The 26,393-nt window shown below is 34.9% G+C and overlaps 1 protein-coding gene across 6 annotated transcripts in view; it reads left to right on the top strand.

Moving 5' to 3' along the window:
• FNDC3A (fibronectin type III domain containing 3A) overlaps nucleotides 1–26,393 on the top strand; it is a 189,631-nt gene that overhangs the window by 114,509 nt on the left and 48,729 nt on the right. For all 6 annotated transcript variants that reach the window (XM_069063638.1, XM_069063635.1, XM_069063636.1 and 3 more), the window contains 7 exons: nucleotides 6,425–6,501; nucleotides 14,743–14,980; nucleotides 16,459–16,725; nucleotides 19,455–19,513; nucleotides 22,719–22,876; nucleotides 25,086–25,145; nucleotides 25,561–25,699. In XM_069063638.1, the coding sequence (XP_068919739.1) occupies nucleotides 6,425–6,501; nucleotides 14,743–14,980; nucleotides 16,459–16,725; nucleotides 19,455–19,513; nucleotides 22,719–22,876; nucleotides 25,086–25,145; nucleotides 25,561–25,699 (998 nt within the window). The remainder of the gene's footprint in view (nucleotides 1–6,424; nucleotides 6,502–14,742; nucleotides 14,981–16,458; nucleotides 16,726–19,454; nucleotides 19,514–22,718; nucleotides 22,877–25,085; nucleotides 25,146–25,560; nucleotides 25,700–26,393) is intronic.

The raw sequence follows: 26,393 nt of genomic DNA, 5'->3' as shown, positions 1-26,393 counted from the left end.
GAAGCTATCAAAGACAATATGAGGACTACCTGAAAGTCTCCCTCTCCTGTCTCCCCTCCCCCAACCACCAAAAAAACCACCAGGATACCTCATTTCAAGAAATCATAAAAACTCCTAGATCTATTAAAACTATAGAGCAAAGTGAAAAATTCATCCACTGAAGTTCCCGTCCTGAAAACTCAAAATAAAAATGTCCAGTAATGATTTAATTAAAATTCATAACAAAAAAAAAAGTACTGAAAGTAGCCAAATAAGAAGAGTTCTATTATTGAGGAGCAACAACCAAGATCATATAAAATTTGACAGCGGCTACTTTAAGGATTGGAATACTTTGAATACAACATTCCAAAAGGCAAAAGCTGAAGCCTTATAACCAAGAATAACTTACCTGGCTAAGCTGAGTATAATCTTATAGGGAGAAATGGATCTTTAATGAAATAGAGGACTTCCAAAGACCAGAAAATAAAATGTAAACACAGGAGTCAAGAGAATCATACAGTGGTAAAAACATTTGACCAATTGGAAAGAGACTGTATCATGATGGAAAATGTCTTCTCAGAACTCCATTGTCTGAGATCATAGAGAAAATTTCAAAAGGCAGAGGAAATGAAGGTGGTTATGCTTTGTTTTAATGGTCTTTAGAGAAGAAAATAGGATGAAAAGAAAATATTCTGGGAAGAAAAGGAGGAAGAAGGGAAAGGGACTTACTGTCTCAAATAATAAGGATTCATAAGAAGGGTATTAGACATCTAGCTGTGAGAAAATGGATATTTGCTGAAACTCACTTTTGTCTCAACTAGACAGAGTGAACAGAGAGAGCCTGTGGTATAGAAAATACTTTAAAATCAATAAGGTAATAGGAAGAGAAAGAGATTAAGAGGAGATACAGGAAAGGAGACAGAGTAGTCTTAAATAAAAACTCTAACATCAGAAAGTGTAGAATGATTGTGGGGTTTAAAGGTAAAGAAAAAGAAACTTTGTTACTGTACAAAGGGCAAAAGAAAGGTAATGAAACCGAAACAGACTACTTTGATAGTATGTCATTACTGATGAGTAAACTTCTCTGCCATAATTTTTTTAAAGAGGGAGTTAAGGGGCAAAGAAATGTACAAGAGATCAGAATAAAGGTAAGTACACAATTAACAGTCATTACTGTGGGTATGAATAGGATGCAAGTAGGATTCAAGAAAGAGAAGAATGGGTTAGAAAGCAGAATCTAAAATATTATTTTCAAGAAACACACTTGAAACAAAATTCAGATAGAATTAAAATGAGGACCTCAATGTACACCTTTCAGACCTAGACAAACTAACCAGGAGATAAACCAAAAAGAAATTAAGGCACTAGAGAGAACTTGAGAAAAGTTAGAGATAATAGATCTTTGGTGATTATTAAATAGGAAAAGAAGGAGTTTACATGTTTCTTAGCTGCGTATGCTACTTCTACAAAAATATACAGTATTTGGGGACCAAATAAAAATCTGACATGCAGAAATATTAGACACATCCTTTACTGAACACATTTCAGTAAAAATTATATTTAGCAAGAGGCTTTTAAAGAAAAGATTACAATTTAATTGAACACTAATCATAATGAGCTCATGGGTTTTAAAGAACAAATCATACTAATACAGAAATATGTTTTACGTGATTGCACATGTATTGCTTATGTCAAATTGCTCGTCAGTTCAGAAAACAGGCAGGGTAAGAATTTAGAATTCAGAATTTTTTTAAATGGATGTTTAAAATTGCCTTTACATGTAATTGGGAAAAATAAAATATTCTAAAAAGGGACAGGTCCTAAAGTGCTTTGCAAACTGTAAAGCACTTGTAAATGCTGAGTATTAGTATTATTATGAAATGCATTCATTAATAAAAGAAAGAGCAGATCAGTGAATGATGTCTTGTTTCTAATATGAAAAAGAAATTTGCAAATGAAGTGAAGAAAATTAGAATAAATTATTTTGCCCAGTTATATAGCAGTAAAACTTAAATGCAGTATTTGCAAAAATATAAAACACAAAGATTAGCATAATAGAGAATTTAAAACAACCCTAATGTTAGAAAAAGAAATTGAATAAGACATAATTCAGATCTCAAAGAAAAACACTCAAGAACCAGGTAGATTATAGATGAGTTATGTCAGATATTCACATAATTCCATCATTACATAAGTTATTGGCAAAAATAGAAAAAGAAAAATCCTTCCAGATTATAATAAAGTTATGGTTTTGATACATAAACCAAGGAAAGAGAAAGAAAACCATAAACCACTTTCCCTAACGAATATTGATACAATAATGTATTTTAAAGAATTGTGAATTTTTCCCTTCAATTGACAGGAAAGGAAAAGGGGAGTTGACAAAACAAAGCAAAACCAAAAAAAATTGAGATGTAGAGAGTCATTGGTTTATTTTTTTCTTTAATGCACAGAGGAAAATGGGGGAGGGGAAGCAAGAATAAACATGGGCAAACAGCAGTTTTAAAAGTCACTTTTTGAATCTAAAATATACTTAAAAGGAAAAGCAAACTGTGATAATGATTTGTATTTTCATCAACAGCCCTCTTTTTCTATTCAGCTCTTTATTTGGAAATGCTTATTTTATCTGATGTTTAAATTCATAATAAACAGTTCAAGTAAATTTAAAGTTGAAAAAGTTTTCCAGATGTTGTTCAAATTAGTTGAAATTTAAGAAACTGACTAATTTATTTCTTGAGAGACTCTAGAGATTGTGCCAATTGTTGTTCAGTCTTTCAGTCATGTCCAACTCTTTGTGACCCCATGGGTCATAACACACCAGGCCCTTGTGCCCTCAACTGTCTCTCAGAATCTCTGCAGCTTCATTTCATGTTTGTTATTTCCATGCCTATCTATTTCATCCTCTGCTATCCCCTTTTCCTTTTGCCTTCTATCTTTGCCAACATCAGGGTCTTTTCAGGTGAGTCCAAAATATTTCAGCTTCAGTATTTGAGTTTCCAGGAAATATCCTGAATTAATTTCTTTAAATATTGACTGATTTGACCTCCTTGCTGCCTAAAGGACTGTTAAAAGTCTTCTCCAGCACCACAATTCTAAAGCGTTGATTCTGCAGTGCTTAGCTTTCCTTATAGTCCAACACTCACAGCCCTACATTGCTTTGGAAAAAAACCATAGCTTTAATACAGACTTTTGTTGGCAAGGTAATGTCTTTGCTTTTTAGTGTGTTGTCCAGATTTGCTGTAACTTTACTTCCAGGGAGCAGGTGTCTTTTATTTTCATGGTTGCAGTCACCATCTGCAGTGATCTTTGAGGCCAAAAATATAAAATCTGACATTCCTTTCACTTTTTCTCCTTTAGTTTACCAGCAAGTGATGAGACCAAGTTGCCAAGATCTTAGTTTTTTGTTTTTTTGTGTTAAGCTTCAATCCAGTTTTTACACTCTCCTCTTCCACCCTCTTCAAAAGGCTTCTTAATTCCTTTTAGATTTCTGCCATCAGAATGGTATCATCTACATATATAAGATTGTTGCTATTTCTCCTGGCAACCTTTATTCCAGCTTTTGATTCATCCAGCCTGGCATTTCTTATGATGTACTCTTTATATAAGTTAAATAAGGTGATGATCTTAAACCGGTCAATTGTTCCATGTTCAGTGCTAACTGTTCCTATTAGCCCACATACAAATTCCTCAGGAGAAAAAAAATAACATAATCTGGTACTCCTATCTCTTTGAGGACTTGCCACATACTGTGGTGATCCACATGGTCAAAAGACTTTAATGTAATTGATGAAGCTGAAGTAGATGTTTTTCTTGAAGTCCCTTGCTTTCGCCATAATCTAGCAAATATTGCCAATTTGGTCTCTAGTCCCTGTGCTTCTTTGAAAAACAGCCTGCTTTTCTGATAATTCTTTATTCACATGTTGCTGAAGCCTTCCTTGCAGAAGAAGCTTAACTATAAATTTGCTGGCCTGTGAAATGAGTTTGATAATTTGAATATCCCTTGGCATTGCCCTTCTTTAGGATTGGGATGTAAACTGATCTTTTCCATTCCGGTGGCCACTGTTGTATTTTCCAAATGTGCTGGAGTATTAAGTGCAGCACTTTAACAGCATCATTTTGTAGGATTTTAAACAGATCAACTCGAATTCCATTATCTTCACTAGCCTTACTGTCAACAATGCTTCCTAAGGCCTAATTGAATTCATTCTCCAAGATGTCAGTAACCACATCATTATGGTTATCAGTGATGTTAATTATTTCTTGTATAATCCTTTTGTATATTCTGGCCACCTTTTCTTAATCTTTCCTGCTTCTGTTAAGTGCCTACCATTTTGTACTTTAACTTGCCCATTTTTGCATGAAACCTTCCCTTGATAGCTCTAATTTTCTTGCTTTTTTTCTTTTTTGAGGGGGTAAAGGCAGGGCAGTTGAGGTTAAGTGACTTGCCCAAGGTCACATGGCTAGTAAGTGTTAAGTGTCTGAGACCAGATTTAAACTCAGATCCTCCTGATTCTAGGTCCAGTGCTTTATTCACTGTGCCACCTGGCCGCCCAGTAACTCTAATTTTCTTGAAGAGATCTCTTGAGTTTCCCATTATATTTTTTTTCTGTTTCTTTGCATTTAAGAAAATCTTATCCTTGCTATTCTCTGAAATTCTGCATTCAGTTGGTTATCTCTTTCCATTTTCCCTTTACCATCCTCTTTCCTCAGCTATTCATTCAGTTGGTTATATCTTTCCATTCAGCATTCAGTCAGTTATAACTTTCCATTTTTCCTTTTCCATCCTTCTTTCCTCAGCTATTTGTAAAACCTCATCAGACAGTCATTTTGCTTTCTTGCCCTTTCTTTTTCTTTGGAATGTTTTTTTGTTGCTGCCTCCAGTACAATATTGCAAACCTCTGTCCATAGTTCTTCAGTCACTCTTATCTACCAGATCTAACCTATGAATCTATTTATCATTTCTACTTCATATTCATAAGGGATATTACTTAGGCCATGCTAGTGTAGTCTGTTGGTTTTCACTTCTTTCTTCAGTTTAAGTCTGAATTTTACTGTAAGACATTCATGATCTGAGCCAGTTGGCTCAAGGCCTTGTTTTAACTGACTGTAGAGAACTTCTCCCATCTCTGGGTGCAAAGTATATAATCAGTCTGATTTCTGTATTGGCCATCCGATGATGTCCATGTGTAGAGTCACCTTTTCAGTAGTTGAAAAAGAGTGTTTGCTATTACCAGCAAGTCATCTTGAAAAAACCTATTAAGCTCTATTGTGCTTCATTTTATTCCAATTATATTTTGATTTCCTACTTTAGCATTCCAATCCCCTATGATAAATGTGACATCCTTTTTTTGGTATTGTTTCTAGAAGATGTTGTAGTTCTAGAAGATGTTGTAGGTCTTCCATAGAAATGGTCAACTTTGGTATCTTTGACATTGATGGTTGGATCACAGACTTATATTTTTGTGATGCTAAATGATTTGCCTTGGGTTTAAACATATCATTCTGTCGTTTTTGAGAATACACTCCAGCACTGCTTTTCTTATCCTTTTGTTGACTATGAGGTCTAATCCACTTCTTCCAGAGGATTCTTACCCACAGTAGTATATGTAATGATCACCTGAATTAAATTCACCCATCCCCATCCTTTTAAATTCTTATGCAGTGTTGCACAGTGCTGAGCTTCCTTTTAGCTTTGGTCCGGCTGCTTCATTAGTACCGGAGCTACTTACAGTTGTCCTCCACTCTTTCCCAGAAGTGTATTAGACATCTTCTGACCTGAGAGGCTCATCTTCCGATATCTATCGTTTTACTATATTGTCTGTAGGGTTTTCTTGGCAAAGATGATGGAGTGGTTTGCCATTTCCTTTTCCAGTGAATCACCTTTTGTCAGACAGGTCACTGTCCTTCTTCGGTTACCCTGCCCATTATAAGCTCATAGTTTCATTGAGCTATGCAAAGCCCTCCCTCATGACAAAGCAGTGATCCAGGATGGAGATTGTATCGGGATAGTATATTTAAGAAGTGTGTCAGAAATTAGAAATCACTATACAATTGTTAATTAAAATAAAATAATTATTTGGCTTGATTATTTTTCTTTAGTACATCTCTAGGTAAGACTTGGTATTAAAAAAAGCCAAACTTTATCTTTGTCATCTAACTCATTTTATATACCACAGCTATTTTCCTGGACAGTTAAAGTAAAGTTTCCTCCAGAGAAAGGGGAGTCACTGCATAATCACTTTTCAGAGTTACTTCTGTGATGAGTTATGCATAAGAATTATTTTAACCCCTTTTCATGGCAATTTTAGCTATACTTCTACTGGTTAGATGTTTTCTTGTGTATTTGGGTATAGCTAGTGTTAATTCAGAATGTACTTTAAGCTATTTAAGACTTCAGTTTGTTTAAAAGTATTACATTGAAATATTATTTTTATAACCCATCTAGGTCCTGCTCAGGTTCCAATGATGTCACCAAATGGTTCAGTGCCTCCTATTTATGTGCCTCCTGGATATGCCCCACAGGTATGGACATGATATTTCTGTACATAGATACACACATGTGCATGATAGTCATGAAAAAACTTTTGCTTTAACTTTGAGACTATTGAAAAAGATGTTAGTGTACTAAATCATGCCAACTATTACCTGGATGACATTGGGCAAGTCACTGACTGTCCTTGCACCTCATTTTGGTCCACTTGACCTCTAAGTTTCCTTCCAACTCTAAATCTGTAGTTTTATAATATTTGGTAATACATAGTTGCTAGAACTTTGAATCCTTTCCACTCATTTAATAAATATTATTTTAATAAAAACTTATCCCATTGTTATAAATGCACCTGTTTTAAAATATGTTTTTCCTCTCTGAAAACATTACTTGTTTGATTTCAAAGTTTGGGAAGAAGATGAATGTGAATGTTGGTTTTTCAAATATTGTGTTATAATCCTCAATAATATTTGAGCAAACTGTACCTCCAATATTCATTTGTTTCCCAGTCATTTGGCTCCAGGCATTTCAGTTACTAAACCTTGCAGGAAAGAAGAATCTTTAGACTTTCTGAAACCATTTCAGAGTATTTTCATGCTGGATGGTTTTTACTTTTATTTACTTAATGTATTTTAGGAAAAACTGAATAGTCTTTAAATGTTCACTTATCTAATATGTGATATATGTTTTTAAAACATTAAGATTTTTTCATAAATTAGCCTTTTTTGTTATGAAAAGGCTAAAATATGGTTACTAAGAATGATCATGTTCTTGTGAAACTCTGAAATCAAAAGGAATTTAGTGCTGGGTTTTTTTTTTTACTCCTTATTATGTCAGATAACTGATTTGTTCTCATCCACTAATAAGTTTGTTTTTATTTTGAAGTAGTATAGTGTTTCTCTGGTAAGGCAGATACATTTATTTGGAAAGAAATATAACTGATTATTACTATTTGATTAGTAATCTTAACTAATAATTTAATTAATTGGTTTATCTTAAGTTGTTTTAATATATACTCTATTTGCTTTTCTGAACATAAGAATCCATATTTTGAAGATTGCCCCAAATTATCAATAGCAAGAAAAATGAAAATGGTTTCACTTTGTTCCCAGTAAATTGGCAAAGGTTGCAAAAGATAGAAATAAGTCAATTCACCGTTTGGGTGGAGCTGCAGGAAGATAGGCACACTAATAAACTATTAGTGGAGCTCTTAATTGATCCAGCTATTCTGGAAAACAATTTAAAATTATATAAGAATAATCATTATATTGTTTATATTCTTTGCCCCAGACACCCCACTGCTGGACATATATCCCAAAAAGGACAAAGAGAGGAAAGAGTCTTCTTATATACCAAAATTTTTATAGCAGTATTTTTGTATTTGCAAAAAATAAAATTAGAAAGTGGATGCCCATTGATTGAACAAGTTGTTCTATATAAATATCATGAAATATTATTGTTTTATGAGGAATTCAGAGAAATTGGGATAGATAGACTTGTGTGAACTGGTAAGAAGTAAATGATAATGTGAGAAGTAAAAAGAACTAAGAAAACTGTATTCACAATGTCTTAAAATCATGTAAACAAAAAGAATACTAAAATAAATTCTTTGTAATTATAATGACCAATCTTGGCACCTCAAGGAACAGAAGGGGTAAAGGCACTCCCCCTCCTTTCTTTGGGGAAGTGATAGGACTGCAGATGCAAAACATTGCACAAAACATTGGTTTTCATGGCAGTGCATCCAGAAATGTCTGTGAGGAAAATATAAAAGATAGCAATAAAACATTAATTAAAAATTAGATAATAGAATGAAATTATTATGTAAAAATTTGTACTTTTATTTCTAGGACATCAAAGGTATGGAAGCATTATATAATCTCATAAAAAGGGATCTTTGAATCTAGTCCAAACTTATACCAAAAAATCTGACAAATAGTAAGTTGTCTAGCTTGACTGAAAGGAGGAAATATAGAGGTGTAACAGTTTGAAGGAATGGTAAGGTATTAAGGTACTAAGGTATTAGGGGGATGTTTTTGTTGGTTTTTTTTTTAAGGATGAGAGGGACTTGGATGTATTGGTAGTTAACAAGGAGAGGTTGAAAATTGATGAGAGTAGGAATGATTTAAAGAGACAAGCCTCTGATTTTCAGATGAAGAAATCAAAACTATCTATAGTCATATGAAAAAATGGTCTAGATCACTGCTGATCAGAAAAATACAAATTAAAATCATTCTGAGGTGCTACCTCACAGCTATCAGATTGGCTAATGTGACAGAATAGGAAATCATAAATGTTGGCGGGTATTTGGGAAAATTGGGACACTAGTGCTCTGTTGATAGAGTTGTGAACTGATCAGCCATTTCTGGAGATCAATTTGGAACTATGCCCAAAGGGCAGTCAAACTATGCATATCCTTTGATCCAGCAATAGCACTATTAGACCTGTATCCCCAAAAGATAAATAAAGGGAAGGGGAGGCTAAAAGTGGGGGAAGGACCTACTTGTGCAGAAGTATTTATGGTAGCTCTTTTTGTGGTGGCAAAGAATTGAAAATTGAGGGAATATCTCTCAATCAGGGAATGACTGAACAAGTTGTAGTATATAATTTTAATGGCATACTGCTGTAAGAAATGACAAGCAGGCTGCTCTCAGAAAAATCCAAAAAGACTTGCATGTACTAATGCAAAGTGAAGTGAGCAGAATCAGTAGTATTGTACACAGTAACAGCAACATTGTATGATGAAGAACTATGAATGACTTAGCTATTCTCAGCAACACAGTGATCCAAGAGAATTTCAATGGTCTCATGAAGAAAAATGCTATCCACGTCCAGAGAAAGAGCTAATGGAGTCTGAATGCAGATTAAAGCATACTATTTCCACTTTATTTTTTCCATGGTTTTTTCCCCCTTTTGGTCTCTGTCTTTTTTTTTTTTTACAACAGGACTGATATGGAAATATGTTTACACACTTGTACATATATAACCTAATATCAGATAACTTACCATCTTAAGGGTGACAGCAGAGAGACAGGGAGGAAAATTTAGAACTCAGAATTTTTTAATGAATATTAAAAATTTGTCTTTATACATAATTAGGGAAAAAAACACTGTTTAAAATTTTTTAAAGAAAAATTGAAAAGAAAAAAAGAGAGGCAAGCCTTTAGTGGAAACTGGAAAAGAATCAGGATTAAGCAGACCAGTAGGATTGTGGTTGGCTTGGAGAAAGGTCAACTCATTGTCTGAGCCTGGAGCACAAGTAAAAATTACTAAGATTCTACGTTTCTCTCATCCATCCCTTTCTACCCCTCAGTGCCACTTATTGCTGGGTCCTCAGCTTCAGGTTGGGGCTAATGACTCAAAACGACTTCACTAAGCCTTCTGAGTATGATTGGCAGTTTGGAGAGGCAGCAAGATGGGGAGTTTTAAACCTAGATCCTGTTGAGTTAGTAAACTTGCATATCATTCCAAAACAAGCTGCTCTTTCTGTGTAAACCAGTGAACTAGCTTTCTTGCTGTATTTATTCGAGTAGGAAATATAGTTTATTAAGATGTTTCTAAGAATGAAAGGTTTCAACTCCTAGGTTAACCCTTAACATCCATAAAGTTGGCAGAGATGACTAAAGATGGAAATAGTGTTGGGGACTGTAGAATTAGAAGCACAGTAATACAATGTATGTAGTTGTGATTTTTTGGTCCAGCTATTCTGAAAAGTCATTTTGAATTATGATTTATTAAAGGATGATAGAATGCCCATACTTTGTGACACAGAGATTCCACTGGAAGGCATAAACTCTCAGGAAGTCAGAGAAAGAAAGGTCCTATCTACACTAAAATATTCATTGCAATACTTTTTTTTGGTAGCAAAAAAACCAGAGTAGATGGAAAAGAGAAAAAAAATAGATGCTCTCACACTACTAATTCTGGCCCTCATCATCTCTAGCCTGGACTATTGCAACAGCCTTCTAATAATCACTATGCTTCAGATCTTTCCCTTTCTAGTCCATCCTCCAGAGTGCCAGAGGGATGCTTCTAAAAAAGCTCTCATGTTTCCACTCTTGTCTCTAATGTCTTTTATCTTTCCAAACTTAATGCCTATCAGTCCCCATCATGCATTATATGTTACAGCCAAATAAACTGACAACATTCCATCACCTGTCTTTTTGCTTTTAAACCTGTCCATTGTGCCTAACTACCAACTTGTACCTTTTAAAATCCTTATTTTCTTTCAAGAAAATGAGCTCAAGAACAACTTTTTTCTACATCAAATCTTTCCTGATCCCCTTTTCCCTCCCTACTTTACCGTGTTTGTTTACTTCTGTGTTTACAAGTTGTTTCTCCTAGTAGAAAATAAGTTTTTTAAAAGGAGAAATTATCTCATTTTTATCTTTATATCCTTAACACAATGTCTAGCCTGGTATATAACAGATATTTAATAATTACTGGCTCAGTGATTATTTTTCTCCTTTGTGTCTTTGATCTTGAAAGGGACTTTGAAGGTGAAAGATTTTAGTTAGAGGCACTAGGTGGGATGACCATTGAGGAAAATTATAAAATTCTGGAGCCAGCAAGAGGTAGGTAGTGATTGTCTCCGGAGTTTTGGGATAGTATGAACTTGAGCTTTTGGAGGGGAAAAAACTTTATTTGAAGCCTTTTGTTTTTCTGTCAGTCGTTTGTGGAATTTCAACCATCTCCACAACAAAAGGAAAAGTTAGGCGCTAAAAGTTAGCATTCCTCATCTGTGGGAAAGAAGGATATTTGTTTCATTAACTATCTCCAGGACCATGGCGGTTGTTGTTTTTCCAGTTACTCGGTTTGGCTTCCTTTTCATTTTAGTATATTGTCTTTCTGGTTCTGTTTATTTCAGTCTGCCTTTCTTAATTCATAGAAATACTCTCATGTTTCTCTGAATTTCTCATATTCATCATTTTCTACTGCACAGCATGTAATAGCACAGTACCTGGTCCATACAAAGCACTGAATAGATGACTGCTAACTACCTATCCACTATATTATTATTCTATAGTTTTGTAGCCATTCCCATATTAATGAGCACCCATTGTGTTTATATTTCTTTGCCACCACAAAAGGTACTGCTATGAATATTTTGATATATATGGGACTTCTCTCACACTCTGAAGAGGCTATAAAATGTCACTGTGTGTGTCACACTTTTATCTTAAATCTTGTCTAGCTACCAAACTGGAATTCTTATGAAAACCATCTTAGTGGGCTTTGCCTGTAAATAACACTTTGCTCAGGGTGGCTAGATGGTGCAGTGAATAGAGCACCAGCCCTGAAGTCAGGAGGACCTGAGTTCAAAATTGACCCCAGACACTTAACACTTACTAGCCATGTGACCTTGGGCAAGTCACTTAACCCCAATTGCCCTGCCTTCCCACCTGCAAAAAAATAATAATAACACTTCACTCTCTGCACCCAAATAGGCTTTTCTTAGGCATATGCTTTGCAGCTTGATCTGATCTTACTTGCTGGCAAGAAGCAACTTTCTGCTACTTAATCATGTTTATATTTCAACTGAGAGAAATGAATTCATTGGAAGGAAACTATTTTTGTTGTTATAGTCCTGATACTACAGTGTATATCAATAATCTCCAAGAAGTTCATGCTTCCTAAAAAATTCACCTCAAAATTTAGATTCAAGGTAAATTTTGATTGAATACCATGCAGAAGCATGGAAAATAATTTCACAGTTATGATTTTTAGCCAAGAAACTTTATGCCTTATGGAAACTTGTTTTTGATGGGCTATATGTGCTTATTATGGAGGCTTTTTTTTTCACTGTTTTTGTCATTCATTTGGAAGTGAGGAGATAGTAGGAGAGACAGATTATAAATGCATGTAAAATAAATGAATTTAGGTGTGTTTTTAACAGAGGAAAAAATTTTTTTTAGAACAGGTCACCAGTGAATAGAGCACTGGCCCTGGAGTCAGGAGGGACCTGGGTTCGGATCCGGCCTCAGACACTTAACACACACACACACACACACACACACAAAAACTAGCCATGTGACCTTGGGCAAGTCACTTAACACCGATTGCCCTCCAAAAAGCAAAAAAAAAAAAAAAAAAGGTCACCATCACATCTCCTACCTTGCCCCCTCCTACCTTGTTTTCATTTTGCCTAGGATGGTTATGGCTTCACTTAAAATAGTTCTTCTCTAAGACAATATACATCAGCAAAATAAAAGTATCACAAAAGTACAGCAGAAATATTTCTCAGGTACATTTTAAGAAGTAGAGGCAAAGGTAACTTAAGTTATATGGATGGAGAACAGCCATGGAAGTTCTTCTCATTGAAATTGAGCACAGAGAAAGTCATTAAAACTTCTTATAATTGGCTTCAGAAGGTTTCATGGGAGATTTGAAATTTCAAAGACTTTGAATGAGGGAGAGGAGAGAACTTTGAACACAGAGGGAAAGATGCTCCCTCTCAGAACTTTGGGTATAGGAAGACCAGACAAAAGAGTATTTGAGCAAAGGAGAGGATCAAAGAAGGCAAAAACACAAAAAGAAGTAGGCAGTAGAGATCTTGAATCTGTTCCATAGTGCAGTAGGAAGCTGCTTCAGAAGGTCAAGTATAAGGGACATGGCAGAGAAATGGCTTTGACTGTGTGCCCCAAGGTTAGCAGTCCAGGCACATAGTATTAGAGAGAAGAAAATTAACAAGGAAGAGTTAGAGTTCTAGAGAGCTGACTCTCCATCTTTGCATTTATGTGAAGTGCATATAAATGGGTATTGCTAATTTATATAACAGCTCATTTTTCTAGAGGTCATATGTCCAGCTTCAACTTTCTGAAACAAGTCAAAAGTAAGGCCCATCCCCCCCCAAAACAGTTCACTTAGTGTGCTGCTAATTTTACCTAGAGCCTTTGGAGAGAAAAAAGTAATTAAACATGTTGATAATTTTTTCTTACAGATGCATAAAAGAAATTCTATATTATCTGGGAATCTAAATTTAAAAATTAGAGGGCTCATTTGTAGAATAATAAAATGTCCGCATTAGGAGGGCTCTTAGAAATTATTTGGTCCTTGTTTTCATTTTATATTTGAAGAACTGAAACAGGGAAATGAAGTGACTTGCCCAGAGTTTCATTACTAGTTAATGACAGCATCAAGGCAAAGTCTTCTAAATTCTGATCCAATCTTCTAACTCCGCGCCACAGTCCCTTTGCAAGGGACAGTATTTTAAATGAAGCCACCCAGAATTGATAGTTAGGTGAGCTCCTGGCACAGCCCTGGCCATCACTTTAGATAGTTTGCTCATTTTTCTCCTTGCTGTAATACCATCTTTTCCTTTGTGAGTTGATTTTTTTGACCTATAGGTTCTTAGACCACGAGATGCTTGTTATCTTTTTATTTAATAACTTTATGATTTAAAAAGATTATCCTTTCATAAGTGTATGGAACTTGTCTGACCCTGTTTCCTAGCTATTGATAGAGGTCCAGTGGCTTCCCGTTGCCACTGGAATCAAATAAAAATTCTTTGTCATTTAAAACTCTTCATAGAGGGCAGCTAGGTGGCGCAGTGAATAGAGAGCGTGGGTCCTGGAATCAGGAGGACCTGAGTTCAAATCCGGCCTCAGACACTTAACACAAAAAACCAGTGTGACCTTGGGCAAGTCACTTAACCCCAATTGCTCTGCCTTCCCCCTCCACAAAGCAAAACAAACAAACAAAAAAAACCTTCTTCGTTTGGTTCCAGCCTATCTTTCCAGGCTGATCCCACATTCTACCTCCAGTCAAGCTGTCCGACATTCCATGTCTTTCAGGTCACAGCTGGAATGCTCTGCGTTCTCACCATTGCCTTCTACAACCCTTAACTTCCTTTGAAACTCCTTTTAGGAACCATTTCCTGAGTGAGACTTTTCTGATTCTCTCTCCCCAGCCCCAAACTTTCTTCTCTCTAGAAATTTCCTTATACATACAAGTCTTCTGTGTTTATATCCAGTAAACATAGAAGTTCCTGTACAGGTGGAACTGACTCACTTTTGTCTTTTTACCCTTAGCACCTAGTATAGTGCCTTGGCTTTAATTAATATCTGTTGATGGTTGCATCTTGAAATCACTACATGGTATATAAAGCAGGTATTTAATAAATTATTTTTATAATATGGTGGAAATTTTTCTTTAATCTTTAGCTCTTCAGTAATTCTTATTTTCTGTGACAGCATACTTTTAAAGCACCTGTTCAAGTCTTGAGGAATAAATTTTAGCCTAATCCTCATCCCTCTTCTTTTCCTGGGACTTAACAGGTTATTGAAGACAATGGTGTTCGAAGAGTTGTTGTGGTTCCCCAGGCACCAGAGTTTCACCCTGGTGGTCATGCAGTGATACATAGACCTCCCCATCCTCCTCTTCCTGGCTTCATTCCTCTTCCAGCTATGATGCCTCCTCCACCTCGTCATATATACTCACCAGTAACAGGAACTGGAGATATGGCAACACAGTATATACCACAGTATCATCCTTCACAGGTATATGGAGATCTAGGTAAGTATATACTTGAAAGTTAACACGCTCCTTTAAAAAAAAATCCTCCTAAATACCCATGCCATTTTTTTATTGGAAATTATTGTGTTATACATGTAACTACCACATCAATCCATTACCAAGTGTATACTGAGTATGATATATAAAGCACTTTGTAGTGCTGAAAGTGCTATCAGCTATCGTAATTATTTTCATTATTACTAGTACTTTTGAACTCAGCAGTGTGAGGATGCTGACAAAAGCATCTTTCTACTCAAGGAGATACAAAAATGTGACTAATACAGATTAAAAATGAAAATTGACTATGCATATTTGAATTCAAAGGACCTGAGTTCAAATCCCATTTTTACCACTGTCTCTGACCTTGGGTACACAATTTCTGCATGAAAAATGAGAGGATTAGTCTTGAGGACTGCTAGACTGGTCGTTTGTACTTCATATAATAAAATATACAATTAATTCTAATTCAGCAAAGCATTTAGGCACTGGGGATACCAGGAAGAAATTGAAATTGTTCATTCTTCAAGGAGTTTACATTCCACCAAGTTACTTTCATATTGTTATACTACAGTGAGATTTTCAAAGACAAACATGTTTCTAGATATCGTGTTCTTGTGTGGTCTTGTTCATTATCCTCAAAAAACATTCCCTTCAGCCTTATCCCATGTCTTCTTTTCTGTCTCCTCTTTACTGCCAGTCTTTTGGAAATAATAGTTGGTACTTGCTATCTCTATCTATTACTAACTGAAGCCTTTTGTCCTTTAATATGGCTTCATACACAGCAACTTTTTTGAAACAACTGAAGAAAGCCCTTCATGATTTTTTTTGCTGCCAAATCCAGAAACTTTTTCAGTCATTCTGGACTCCTGCATTTTTGATACCAGTGGCCTCCTTTGGGTTCCCTGATAAGCAAGGAATTCTTCTCTGATTACTCCTCTGTCTTAGGTGCTGGATCCTCTTTCCTGTCCCAGACCCTAAATGTGGAAGCCCCAGAAGTCTTTTCTCTCCTTGCACTATTTTCCTGTGTACTCTTCCATTTCATTTATCACCTCTTTGTAACCACCAAATCAAAATATCCAAACCTTACCCCTCCTCATAATTCCAGATTCACTATTTTATTTACAAGATATTTTCACTTGGTTGTCCCATTGTCAGCTCACATTTATCATATCCAAAACTGAACTCTGTTCAGAATCCCCTCGCCCCCTTTTTTCTTGTGATTAAACCATACTCTGTTATCTAGACTTGAACTTTCAGATACATCTTTCTCTTTTTTCTTTCTCACCTTCTGCAACCAATCGTTTATAAATCCTGTTGATTTTATCTCTAAAATCCCTCTTAGAAGTCTTATCTATAATTATGGTTGTGATAATGATTTTTCTTCATGTATCTTTTAGGTATCTGGTGCTGGCTTGCTTTTGTCATGCTTTCATAAGCACTTTTAATGTGATTTAAATGTTTTTATTTCTTGTTTCTAGATTCACTCTCTACACATGGTAGATCTAACTTTAGAGATGAAAGATCTAGTAAAACTTATGAGCGTTTACAGAAGAAATTAAAAGATCGACAGGGATCACAAAAAGAGAAATTGAGTAGCCCACCATCTTCACCTCAGAAATGTCCTTCTCCTACAAATGAACATAATGGACTTATTAAAGGACATAATGTGGGTGGCTTAAGCACAGGATCAGCAAAGAATAAAGCAGGAAAAGGAAAAGTCTCACAAATGGATACAGAAATAGAAGGTAATTAAAATATATTTTCCTATTGCTGTTTGGTCTTTTTTCTACCTTTCTCCCATTTTGTTTAACCTGTTAACTTTTCTTATAATAAAATCTCATTCTAATAATATATTTTTGCAGTGGCAAAGTAAATTGACAGATTAAGAGCCCAGTACTTCAGAGCTTTGAAAATGCATAGTTTCATCTTATTTGACGATGTTATGAATAGGGAAACTTTACATGGTCTCTCTCAAATGGCCTATTACCTGTCCAGGAGAAACTTCCGAGTGAAAAATCAGAAATCAAAATTCCATTTTCTCTACTTCAAAGTCCTTTCACACCACTGATCCTGATTTCAGTTCTTATCTTTATTCTGACTATTCTTTGTTCTGCCCAAAACAATCTTTTGACTACTGCCTTATATCTGTTTTCATTCCTTACTTTATACTTTGATGTAGTCTGCTGCTAATACTTGGAATAATGTTTTCTCCCAGCTTTACAAAATCTGCTTTCCTTCCTTCCTCCTGATTTTTCACCCTTAAATTCTCCTTCTTATGTGACCTTTTCCAAGTAAGTAGGAGGAGAGTAATGGTTTTCTTTTCCTACCCAGTACTGTTTGTCCTTTTTCAAGGAAATTATGAGCACTAATCCCTGTGTGTTACTGAACATTGTATAAGTAAAGAATAAATTAAAGCTTTCTATTTATGTACACTGTGCGCTTAAGGACTTTTGACTCCTTCATTTTAGTTAGTTGTTTATAACCTTCTTGGTCTTGAATTATTTCATAATTTGTTATAAAGTTCTTATTCTAAATATTCTAGATAGATAGTCTTCCCTACTATCTGTTCTGGTTTTTGTTATTGTTGTTTTTAGACATTTACTAATTAATTGCAAAATGTAAGAAACTTTGGTGGCCCTGAGAGGGCAAGCAATGCAGTATTAATTATACATGTGATATCATGCAAAATGTATTTCCATATTAGCCATATTTCAAAATAAAAGGAAAATAATGTGAGAAAATTTTACTTTAATTTGCCCCCAGAGTTCATCAGTTCTCTCTTTGAAGATGGATAGCATTTTTTCATCATGAGTCCTTTGGAACTGTTTCATTTCATTGTGTTGATCAGAGTAGCCAAGTCTTTTCACAGTTGATCATCATTATAACATTGCTGTTATTGTGTGCAGTGATCTCCTGGTTCTTCTCACTTCACTTTGCATCAGTTCACATAGGTCTTGCTGTGTTTTTTGTGAAGCCCCCCCATCCCCATCATTTCTTTTAGCACAATAGTATTCTGTCACATCATATGCCACAGCTTGTTCAGCCATTCCCCAATTGAGCATTCCCCTCAATTTCCAATTCTTTGCCATCACAGAATGAATTGCTATAAATATTTTTGTACATACAGGTAATTTTCCTATCTCTTTGGGATACAGATAGTCTGTTTTCAATTGTTAACTATGTCAGTTTTACCTTACATAGCATCTGGAAGAGTGTCATGGGAACATTGAGGCACATAATTCTGTTTGACCATGATGATTTAGAAATAGAGACTAATGCCTTTTTTATAAATCTTTTTAAAACTTGTTTTAAATGCTAGTACAAGACAGTAACAGTAGAGAGCATTGATGTCCTTTGACATGCATCATTATATATTAAGTCATTTTCTCAACTCATTTTATCCTTAAATGAGTTTGGGTAAATTGATACTTCATAGTCTAATTTGTATTACATTAGTAAATCACTTAACTAAGTAATTTGGAGCAACGAAAGGGAAATAAAAATAAACTTCAGGAGAACTACCAAAATATAACTTCTCTTTCCTTCCCCACCTCCTTTAGTCCCATGCAATAGTTTAAATTTGATTTTATCTTTTTCCACCATGAAATTCCAGTCCTCTCACATGACTAATCATAAACTCTAATCCCTCATAATTTTTCTCTTTATCAGTTCCAACCTTACTAGTTTTGTAATCTTCTGGGAAACTGTAAGAGTCACTGAGTAGTCCACTGCTTCAGTTTCCAGAAATATCAGTGGATGTTCTTAATTCTAGTGAAGTAAAGTGTACTTACCTTTTTAGAAAGATATGATTAAAGCTCACTATGGCCACAGAATTTGAATCAAGGTCTTCCTGACTTTGAGTAAGCACTCCTCCATCCACTACCTCAGAGCCAGAAGTAACTGAAATCAAGTCCTCCCTGTAACTCATACTGGCTGTGTAACCCCTAGACAACTCATAAGAGTTCTGAGCAGCTCTGAGACTCCTAAGCTTCAGTGAAGGTGCCAGCCTTCTGATAGAGAGGAAATTTACTGTACTAATGAAGTCATAAATCCAGTCACTGACCCTATGATTAAAACATGTCATGCAACAGGCCTCCCACTAGCTTCTCAGTAAATTAGGGGCTTGAATTTCATAAGTACAGTCTTCCTTAGGCCATGATATATATAACATTTCACTGCCTAATTTGATTGCCTGCATTTTCACTTTTTATTTTTGAGAACTAATTTTTTACTTTTTGGTCATAAAAAATTAATGACTTTTAAAGTTTTCGATTTTACTTACTATTTTAAACATAACATTGGAAGAGACATTTAAGCAAAAGAATGCTGGCAGCAAGCTGTTAAAGTGAAATTCAGGAGAAATAACTTGAATTTATATAAACTTTGGATATTAGTTGCAATATTTTAAAACGTCATATTGGTATTTGTGCAATTTCTTTAAAATATTTTTAAATTTTTGCTTATTTTTTTAAAGAAAAGGATGAAGAAACAAAAGCACTTGAAGCCCTTCTTTCTAGCATTACCAAACCAGTGGTGAGTACCTGAGATACTTTCTTCATTTTTGAAGATTTTACCTTTCTATACATAAAACTGGTAATAATTGTTATGCATAGAATATATGCAAATTTGTGGGGTTTCTGTTAAATATTATCTTTAAAATAGCTGTTAAAGATGTGTTAGTTTATAGACAGTACTGTTCAAGAAATTCAGAAACTATTACTTTAGAATCAATTCTAGACTAATTAAAATATAAACATTGCAATTATATATTTACATGTATTAGTAAACATTTATTAAGTACCTACTACATGCCAGACATTAAGTACCTACTACAATGCCAAGCATTGAAGATACAAAGAAAATTATAATCCCTGCCCTTGAGGAACTCATAGTCTAGTAAGAGAGACAGCTCAAGTAATAAACAAGTACATACAAACAAGCTCCATACTCTGGTGGCTTCTGTCATTTCCAGGATCAAATGTAAATATTCTGACATTCAAAGTTCTTCATATACTAGTCCCCCTCCCAAGGATAAATTGGAGAAAGTTTCTGAGGGAAGGCACTAACCTTAAGGGCAAGTGGGAAAGGCTTCTTGAATAAAGAAGGATTTTAGCTTGAGACTTAAAGGAAACCAAGAGGCAAAAATTAGAAGGGGAAAGCATTCTAGACATGGGGGAACAGCCAGAGATGGAGGATATTGTTTGAGGAGCATTCAGGAGGCTGGTATCACTGGATCAAAGATAACAGGTGGGGGATGGGGAGACTTGAGAAAGTGGAGGGGGATATAAGGCAGGGAAAGGGGGACTAGTTTATGAAGAGCTTTGAATTGCAGCTTATTTTGCTTTTGATCCTGGAAATAATATGGCAGGAAACCACTGGAATTTATCGAGTAGAGAGGTGATATGGTGAAACCTTTGATTTTGGAAAATCACTTTGGCAGCTGAATGGAAGATGAACTGGAGTGGGGACAGACTTGTGGCTGGTAAACCCACCAGCAGGCTATCGCAGTAGTTTAAATGTGAGAAAGACGGCCTACACCAGGGTGCTAGCAATATTAGAGGAGAAAATAGAGTTCTAAAAAACACTAAGTGGTATCCAGTTTTGAATTGCAAGTCATATTTTCAAGAGTCTAGGTAAACAAACTTGAACAAACCTTTAGGAAAAAAAAACATTTGTCACTTAGCTAATAAATATGTAGATGAAGCATTTTAAGGAAGTTTTCATATATATTTAAGTGGTAGCTTTCAGACATTTAATAGATACTGTATAACTGCTCTGATCATTAGTTTGAAAAATTTATCTTGGAAATGCAAAATACTTTTGAAATTTTTTTACACATATTTTGTTTACAAAATGAACTCATTAATGCTCACCCAGAAAAAAGCTTTCAAACCCACATATGAGAAAAATATCTTCTGGTTTGCACTAAACCAGAATTCACATAATTAAAAAGTGTTTGCACACTAAGGTTTTACACCCTTTGTGCCAAAAACAAATGAGAAAAGTCTCTTACCAAAAAAATCATTTTGAGACCATTAAAAGTGACTGAAAATGGAAAGAGTATAAAGAGAAAAAAATCCTAAGCCTGCAATTGGAATAAGCTATGTATAGTGAAACAAGATTAATTCCTAGACTCTATGACCCTAGTTCCTGTTATATGACCAGTTTGCCTTCAATTATGACCAGTTTTAAAAAAGCCTGAAAAAGCTCACTTTGCCCACTAAGCCACAATGGCCCTGCTTCTTCCAATGTTTCAAAGGACTGGCTTTGAATATACTAGTTTTCAATGACATTAAGTAATTTTATTTTTAATACTTATTTGGGGGCCTCTGAATATAACATGCGTATTTCTGCAAATTAGCATATGAATTTAAAAGAATACTACCAATGTCTATTTTTATCTGTTTACTTGAAAAGGAATCTTGTGGCTTTAACAGCATTAGTGTTTGAATATTTACATGTGTAATCCTAGCAATTTCTTATATGCATAACAGCTGCCAAGTATCTATATAACTAACAATAAAGGATCTTAGATCAGCAAAAATAGTTATTAGACTTGGATCTTGGATCTGTCACTTACTACTTTGGGAACATTGGACTTCAATTTCCTTGGACATAAATGAGAGAGTTAAATTAAGTGATGTCTGAGGGCCTTTCTAGTTCTAAATTTATTATCCTCTGATAAGAATTATTAATACTTGCCCTTATTTTTGAAACAAATATTTTTAGTTTGTAATTTCCATCCATTAAAGGTAAAGCTTGAAATATGCATAGGAAAAAAGACGCCATTGTATTTCAGGACATTTTTCTTAACATCCTGTATACATAGTAAGTCTTTAATAACACACTTGTTGAATTTAAATGACTAAGAATAAGTGGCTGTGGGGTTTTTTCCCCATGAGGTAACAGTCCTGTATTTTTTTGCCATCAGAATAATTTGCAAATGTTTTACCAACACACAAAATTAAGCCCACCTAAAATTTTGTTTTCACATGCCCCCAATTCATCCTTCCCAACAACTCATTCTTTCCCTACCTGTTACAGTTGACAGCATCCCTATTCCTCTGGTTCTCTCACTCTTAACAACTACAAAGTTTTTTGTCCATTCCTTTCTCTCTTCCCTCTCCTCTCCTCTTTAGAGCATATAATTTCTGTATCTATACTGTTAACATGTTTTGTCTGTTTTTGGACTATTTCTCAAATTTACCCCTTATCACCCATTTCCTATATTGATATCCCAGTTTGTCTTTCTCCTAAGCAGAATAATCCAAATACAGATAATTATGTTCTGAACTTGAGAATTAAAAAAACACAAACAAACAGAAAATTTTACAATTTGGGGAGGGGAGGCAGGAATGTGCTTAATTCCATGACACCAGTAGTCCTGGTAACTTTGAACAGCCCTAAATGTTCCCAGACTTGACACACCCTCTCTGACCTATCACCAGTATTCATGCCCAACTAAAAATGGGCATATTTCTCCAAATGAATTATTGTATGTAAAATGTATGAATATATGTTTATATATACATACACCATATATAATGTTGTTTGCTTCTTTTTTGTATGTTTAATTCTATCTTCCCATCAAATTACAAGCTTTTTATATGTGTATATTAGAGTAGGGAGTCATGCCAATTCTCAACTTATTTTGTAATTCTTCACAGCACACTTAAACAGTCACATTTCAGCCACTTACATGTGTTTTAAAGAATTTCTAAATGTTATATTTTAACAGGTGTCAGACATACAAGCAAGAACAGTAGTACTTACGTGGTCACCTCCTTCCAGCAGCATTAATGGGGAAACAGAGGAAAATAATGTTCCAGAGCTATATGGTTATGAAATCCTAGTTTCAAATACTGGAAAGGATGGGAAATATAAAAGTGTTTATGCGTAGGTATTTTTCATTTTTATTTTTCTCCCTCCTATTACATAAAATAATTTCTCTCTAACTTGGTTAGATGAGCCACATGGCATAATGGATAAAGGCTTTGGAGTCAGGAACACCTGGTTTCAAGTCATGCCTTTGACACATGCTAGCTGTGTGACCATGGGCTAGTCATTTAACTTGTCCCTCAAACAACTTTCTAAAGTTCTAAATCACAAACAAGTAACCAAACTACAATGGTAGAAACAATTTATATATTGGTACTTCTCTCACAGGTGAGTAGAGAGCTCTCAAGTATAAAACATTTTTGAGAGTCTTCTTCCATTGACTTGATCTGTGAAAAAAAAATTGATTTTAATTCTGATAGTCTACATTTATCTATAAATGCTTGTGATCAGATTTTGAAAACATACTGTGGTTCTAAATGCCAAGTTTGAATGTGTATTGCATATCAACTGGCCATAGTTATAGTTGATGTTCCTTATTATAGGCAGATTATTATGGATAATTCAATATAATGAATGCCTTTTTTTTTCTAGACTTTGTTCATATACTAGTTAGTCTCTGCTATATGAAACACAACAGTCTCTTAGTGGTTAACTGTATGTTACATTACAAGTACAAAGAAAGACATTAAGCGCTGAATAACTAGCCCTATACCATAAAGAAATAGTTGGATGAAAAGAAGAAAAGTGAAGCTTAATAAAGCATCAGTCCCCTAGAGCAATCTTACAGAATACCTGGCCCCACTCTGCACTGACACCTTAAGGCAGCCCATAATATATACCATCTTTTTTCAGATAAAACAAAGATTCTTGCTATTCTGTTACTAATGACTTCTATTTAGGTATTTAAGATATTCTTATCTGTATCTGCACTGCAGAAAGGACCTTAGGTCCAAACTCCACCCCAACCCTACTAGTAGGCTTTCTTCCTGGCATACTACTCTGATAGCCTTATTTTTTATGATGGCACTTCCTTATAAGTAGTTTTTTCCTTGTAAATCTAGTTTTATCTGGATCCGTTTTGTATTTGTTGAATGGTAGAAGTTGCTTATCTATCCATACTAGCTTCTGTTACTACTAGATGGCAGCAGCAGAAAGGAAGGACACAGAAAGTAGAGAAGAGGAGAAACTGGGGAAGATGAAAGGGAAGAAAATGAGATGAAGAATGGAAATTAAAAAATAGATAATAAACCAACTAAGAAGCAGTATGGCATAGGGATTAATTAGAAAGCTAGCCTCAAAATCAAGAAGAACTGGGATTTATTTCCCACCTCTGACACATACTGGTTACTGGTTGTGTACCCTGGAGAAAACAGTCATCTCTCATGGCTATAACCTCTATTGGTCAAGGGAGCTCCCTCACCAGGGATTTCTGATACCATTGAAATCAGAGGTCTAATCCTTATCCCTAATAGGCTAAATATTTAGCCATCCACACCTTTGGCATCTCCATGGGTTAGATTTGTTTTGATACAAATCACAGTAGAGAAATTTACCACTGATTTGGGGATAGAGGTGGAGAAGAACCGGTCATCATTGAGAGGATTTCTTTATTTAGTAATTCATAGGCTTATAGAGCTTAGAGCTAGAGAAGACCTTGGAAGTCATATTGACTAGCAACCTTGCCTTACAAGTGAGAAAACTGGTGCCCAGAGAAACCAATTTTTCCATGGTCACAGATGAGTATTTGAACTCAGTTCCTCTGACTTCATATCCAGTGTTCTTTCCATTAGACTACAAGTTCCATTCTTTTCTTATGAAATGAGGTACACTAATTTGAAGCAGAGAAAGTCTGGATTTTGGAAAATTCTGAAAGCTTTATTACATTCAAGCATTTCAGTAGCATGAAAAATTGGCCAACAAAATTTGTAAATTTTGCTTTATTTGTCATAATAGATGTTATTTGTTAGTCATGCTTTAATTGTGTAAGAGTCGTTTTTCTTGAGTAAGCTCAACATCCCATCTCCTTTGTACTAATCTACAGAATGAATCTTTGTGAGTCCTGTCTTTGCAGTATATAGATACATTTCAGCCCAGCTTATATCCTAATTATCTAAATTCTAAATCAGGCACAAAGATTTACTTATGTGTACTAGAGCCAGAAGAATATTTTTCTATATAGGTACTTAAAAATAACTTTAAAAAGTAATGTGATTGTTCTAGTAATATGCCACAGAGTATAAAAGCAATGGTAAATCTTTTTTCCCAGTGGAGAAGAAACAAGTGTCACTGTGAACGACCTCAAGCCAGCAACAGATTATCATGCAAAGTGAGTAATTCCAGTTATTTATTTTCTTCTAGCATAACAAATGACATTTATAAAAATACAACTTCCAAGAAGGAACCACTTTGCATGTATTCATTTTCTTAGGAAAACATGACTAAAATGGAATATAGGCTTCTGTCAGTAGCACTTAAGGTTAAGAATTATTTGTATTTTCATTGCTAAAAAAAATCTTAACTTCAGCATTCTAATAATGTGCAAAATACTTTATAGGACACATCAGTCAACATGGAATCTGCCCAGCTTACTCACAATTTAACAATTATGGGAAGAGCATTATCACTTGACATTTGTACAAAACTCACTCTTAAACAAACATGTTTTACATATGTTAAGGGTAATGTTATTAGCAAAAGAATCCAGAGATTTTTCTAAGTAAACTATTTATTTACTATTTTAGAATACAAGCAGAATGTAATTCCATAAAGGGAAACCCTTCAGAAGCTGAAAATTTTACCACTCTGAGCTGTGAACCAGATATACCCAATCCACCAAGAATTGCTAACCGAACCAAAAACTCACTTACATTACAATGGAAGGTAAGTACATTCTAAACCATTTTTTTCCAAAGAACTGAATTCTACTTGCTTGCTGAAGAAATAAAATATAAAGATAGCATGTTTTTCTAGTTAGTGATATATTATATGCATATCTGCATATTATGTTCATCATGTTTCATTAAGTACAGTGCTGCTCAAGTTTTTGTCAAATGCATGAGGGTGAGACAGAAAACTAAGGCAATTACCAGTAGTTTTCTATAAGTGTACTTATGAAAACTAGGCAGAAAAAAAAGACTAGAAATCCTTTCTGTAATCTGTGAAAGCTGCTTAATTTATAAAAACCAAAAGGCAATATGTTTCTTTAGTTACAAATTATTTTTTCAGCCTCACAGAATCCTAGATCTAGAGCTGGAAGAGACTTCAGAAACCATTCCATCCAACCCCCTTGTCTTATAGATGAGAAAACTGAATCCAAGAGCACCTTAGTGACTTCCCCTGAGTCTCACAGGTAGCAGAGAGGGAACTCAAGATTTTACTTTGGACGCTCTGACTTGAAATTCGAAACTCTTTCCACCGTACTGTGCTGTATGTGGCCTAGATACATGCTGCAGCTAGAGCTTTTGTTTTGATCACTTTTTAAAAATTGGACATTCCTGATAGAGAATTGTAGAAAATAGAAATTTCTAGGTTTATCATAGCCCTGTACTAACTGTCCAAAGATGTCTTTCATCAC

Source organism: Petaurus breviceps, unplaced genomic scaffold (assembly GCF_028583685.1).
Source record: "Petaurus breviceps papuanus isolate PSGF00001 unplaced genomic scaffold, PetGlider_PUasm1.0 90594, whole genome shotgun sequence".
Classification (NCBI taxonomy): Eukaryota; Metazoa; Chordata; class Mammalia; order Diprotodontia; family Petauridae; genus Petaurus; species Petaurus breviceps.
This window is presented reverse-complemented; position numbering and strand designations above follow the sequence as displayed.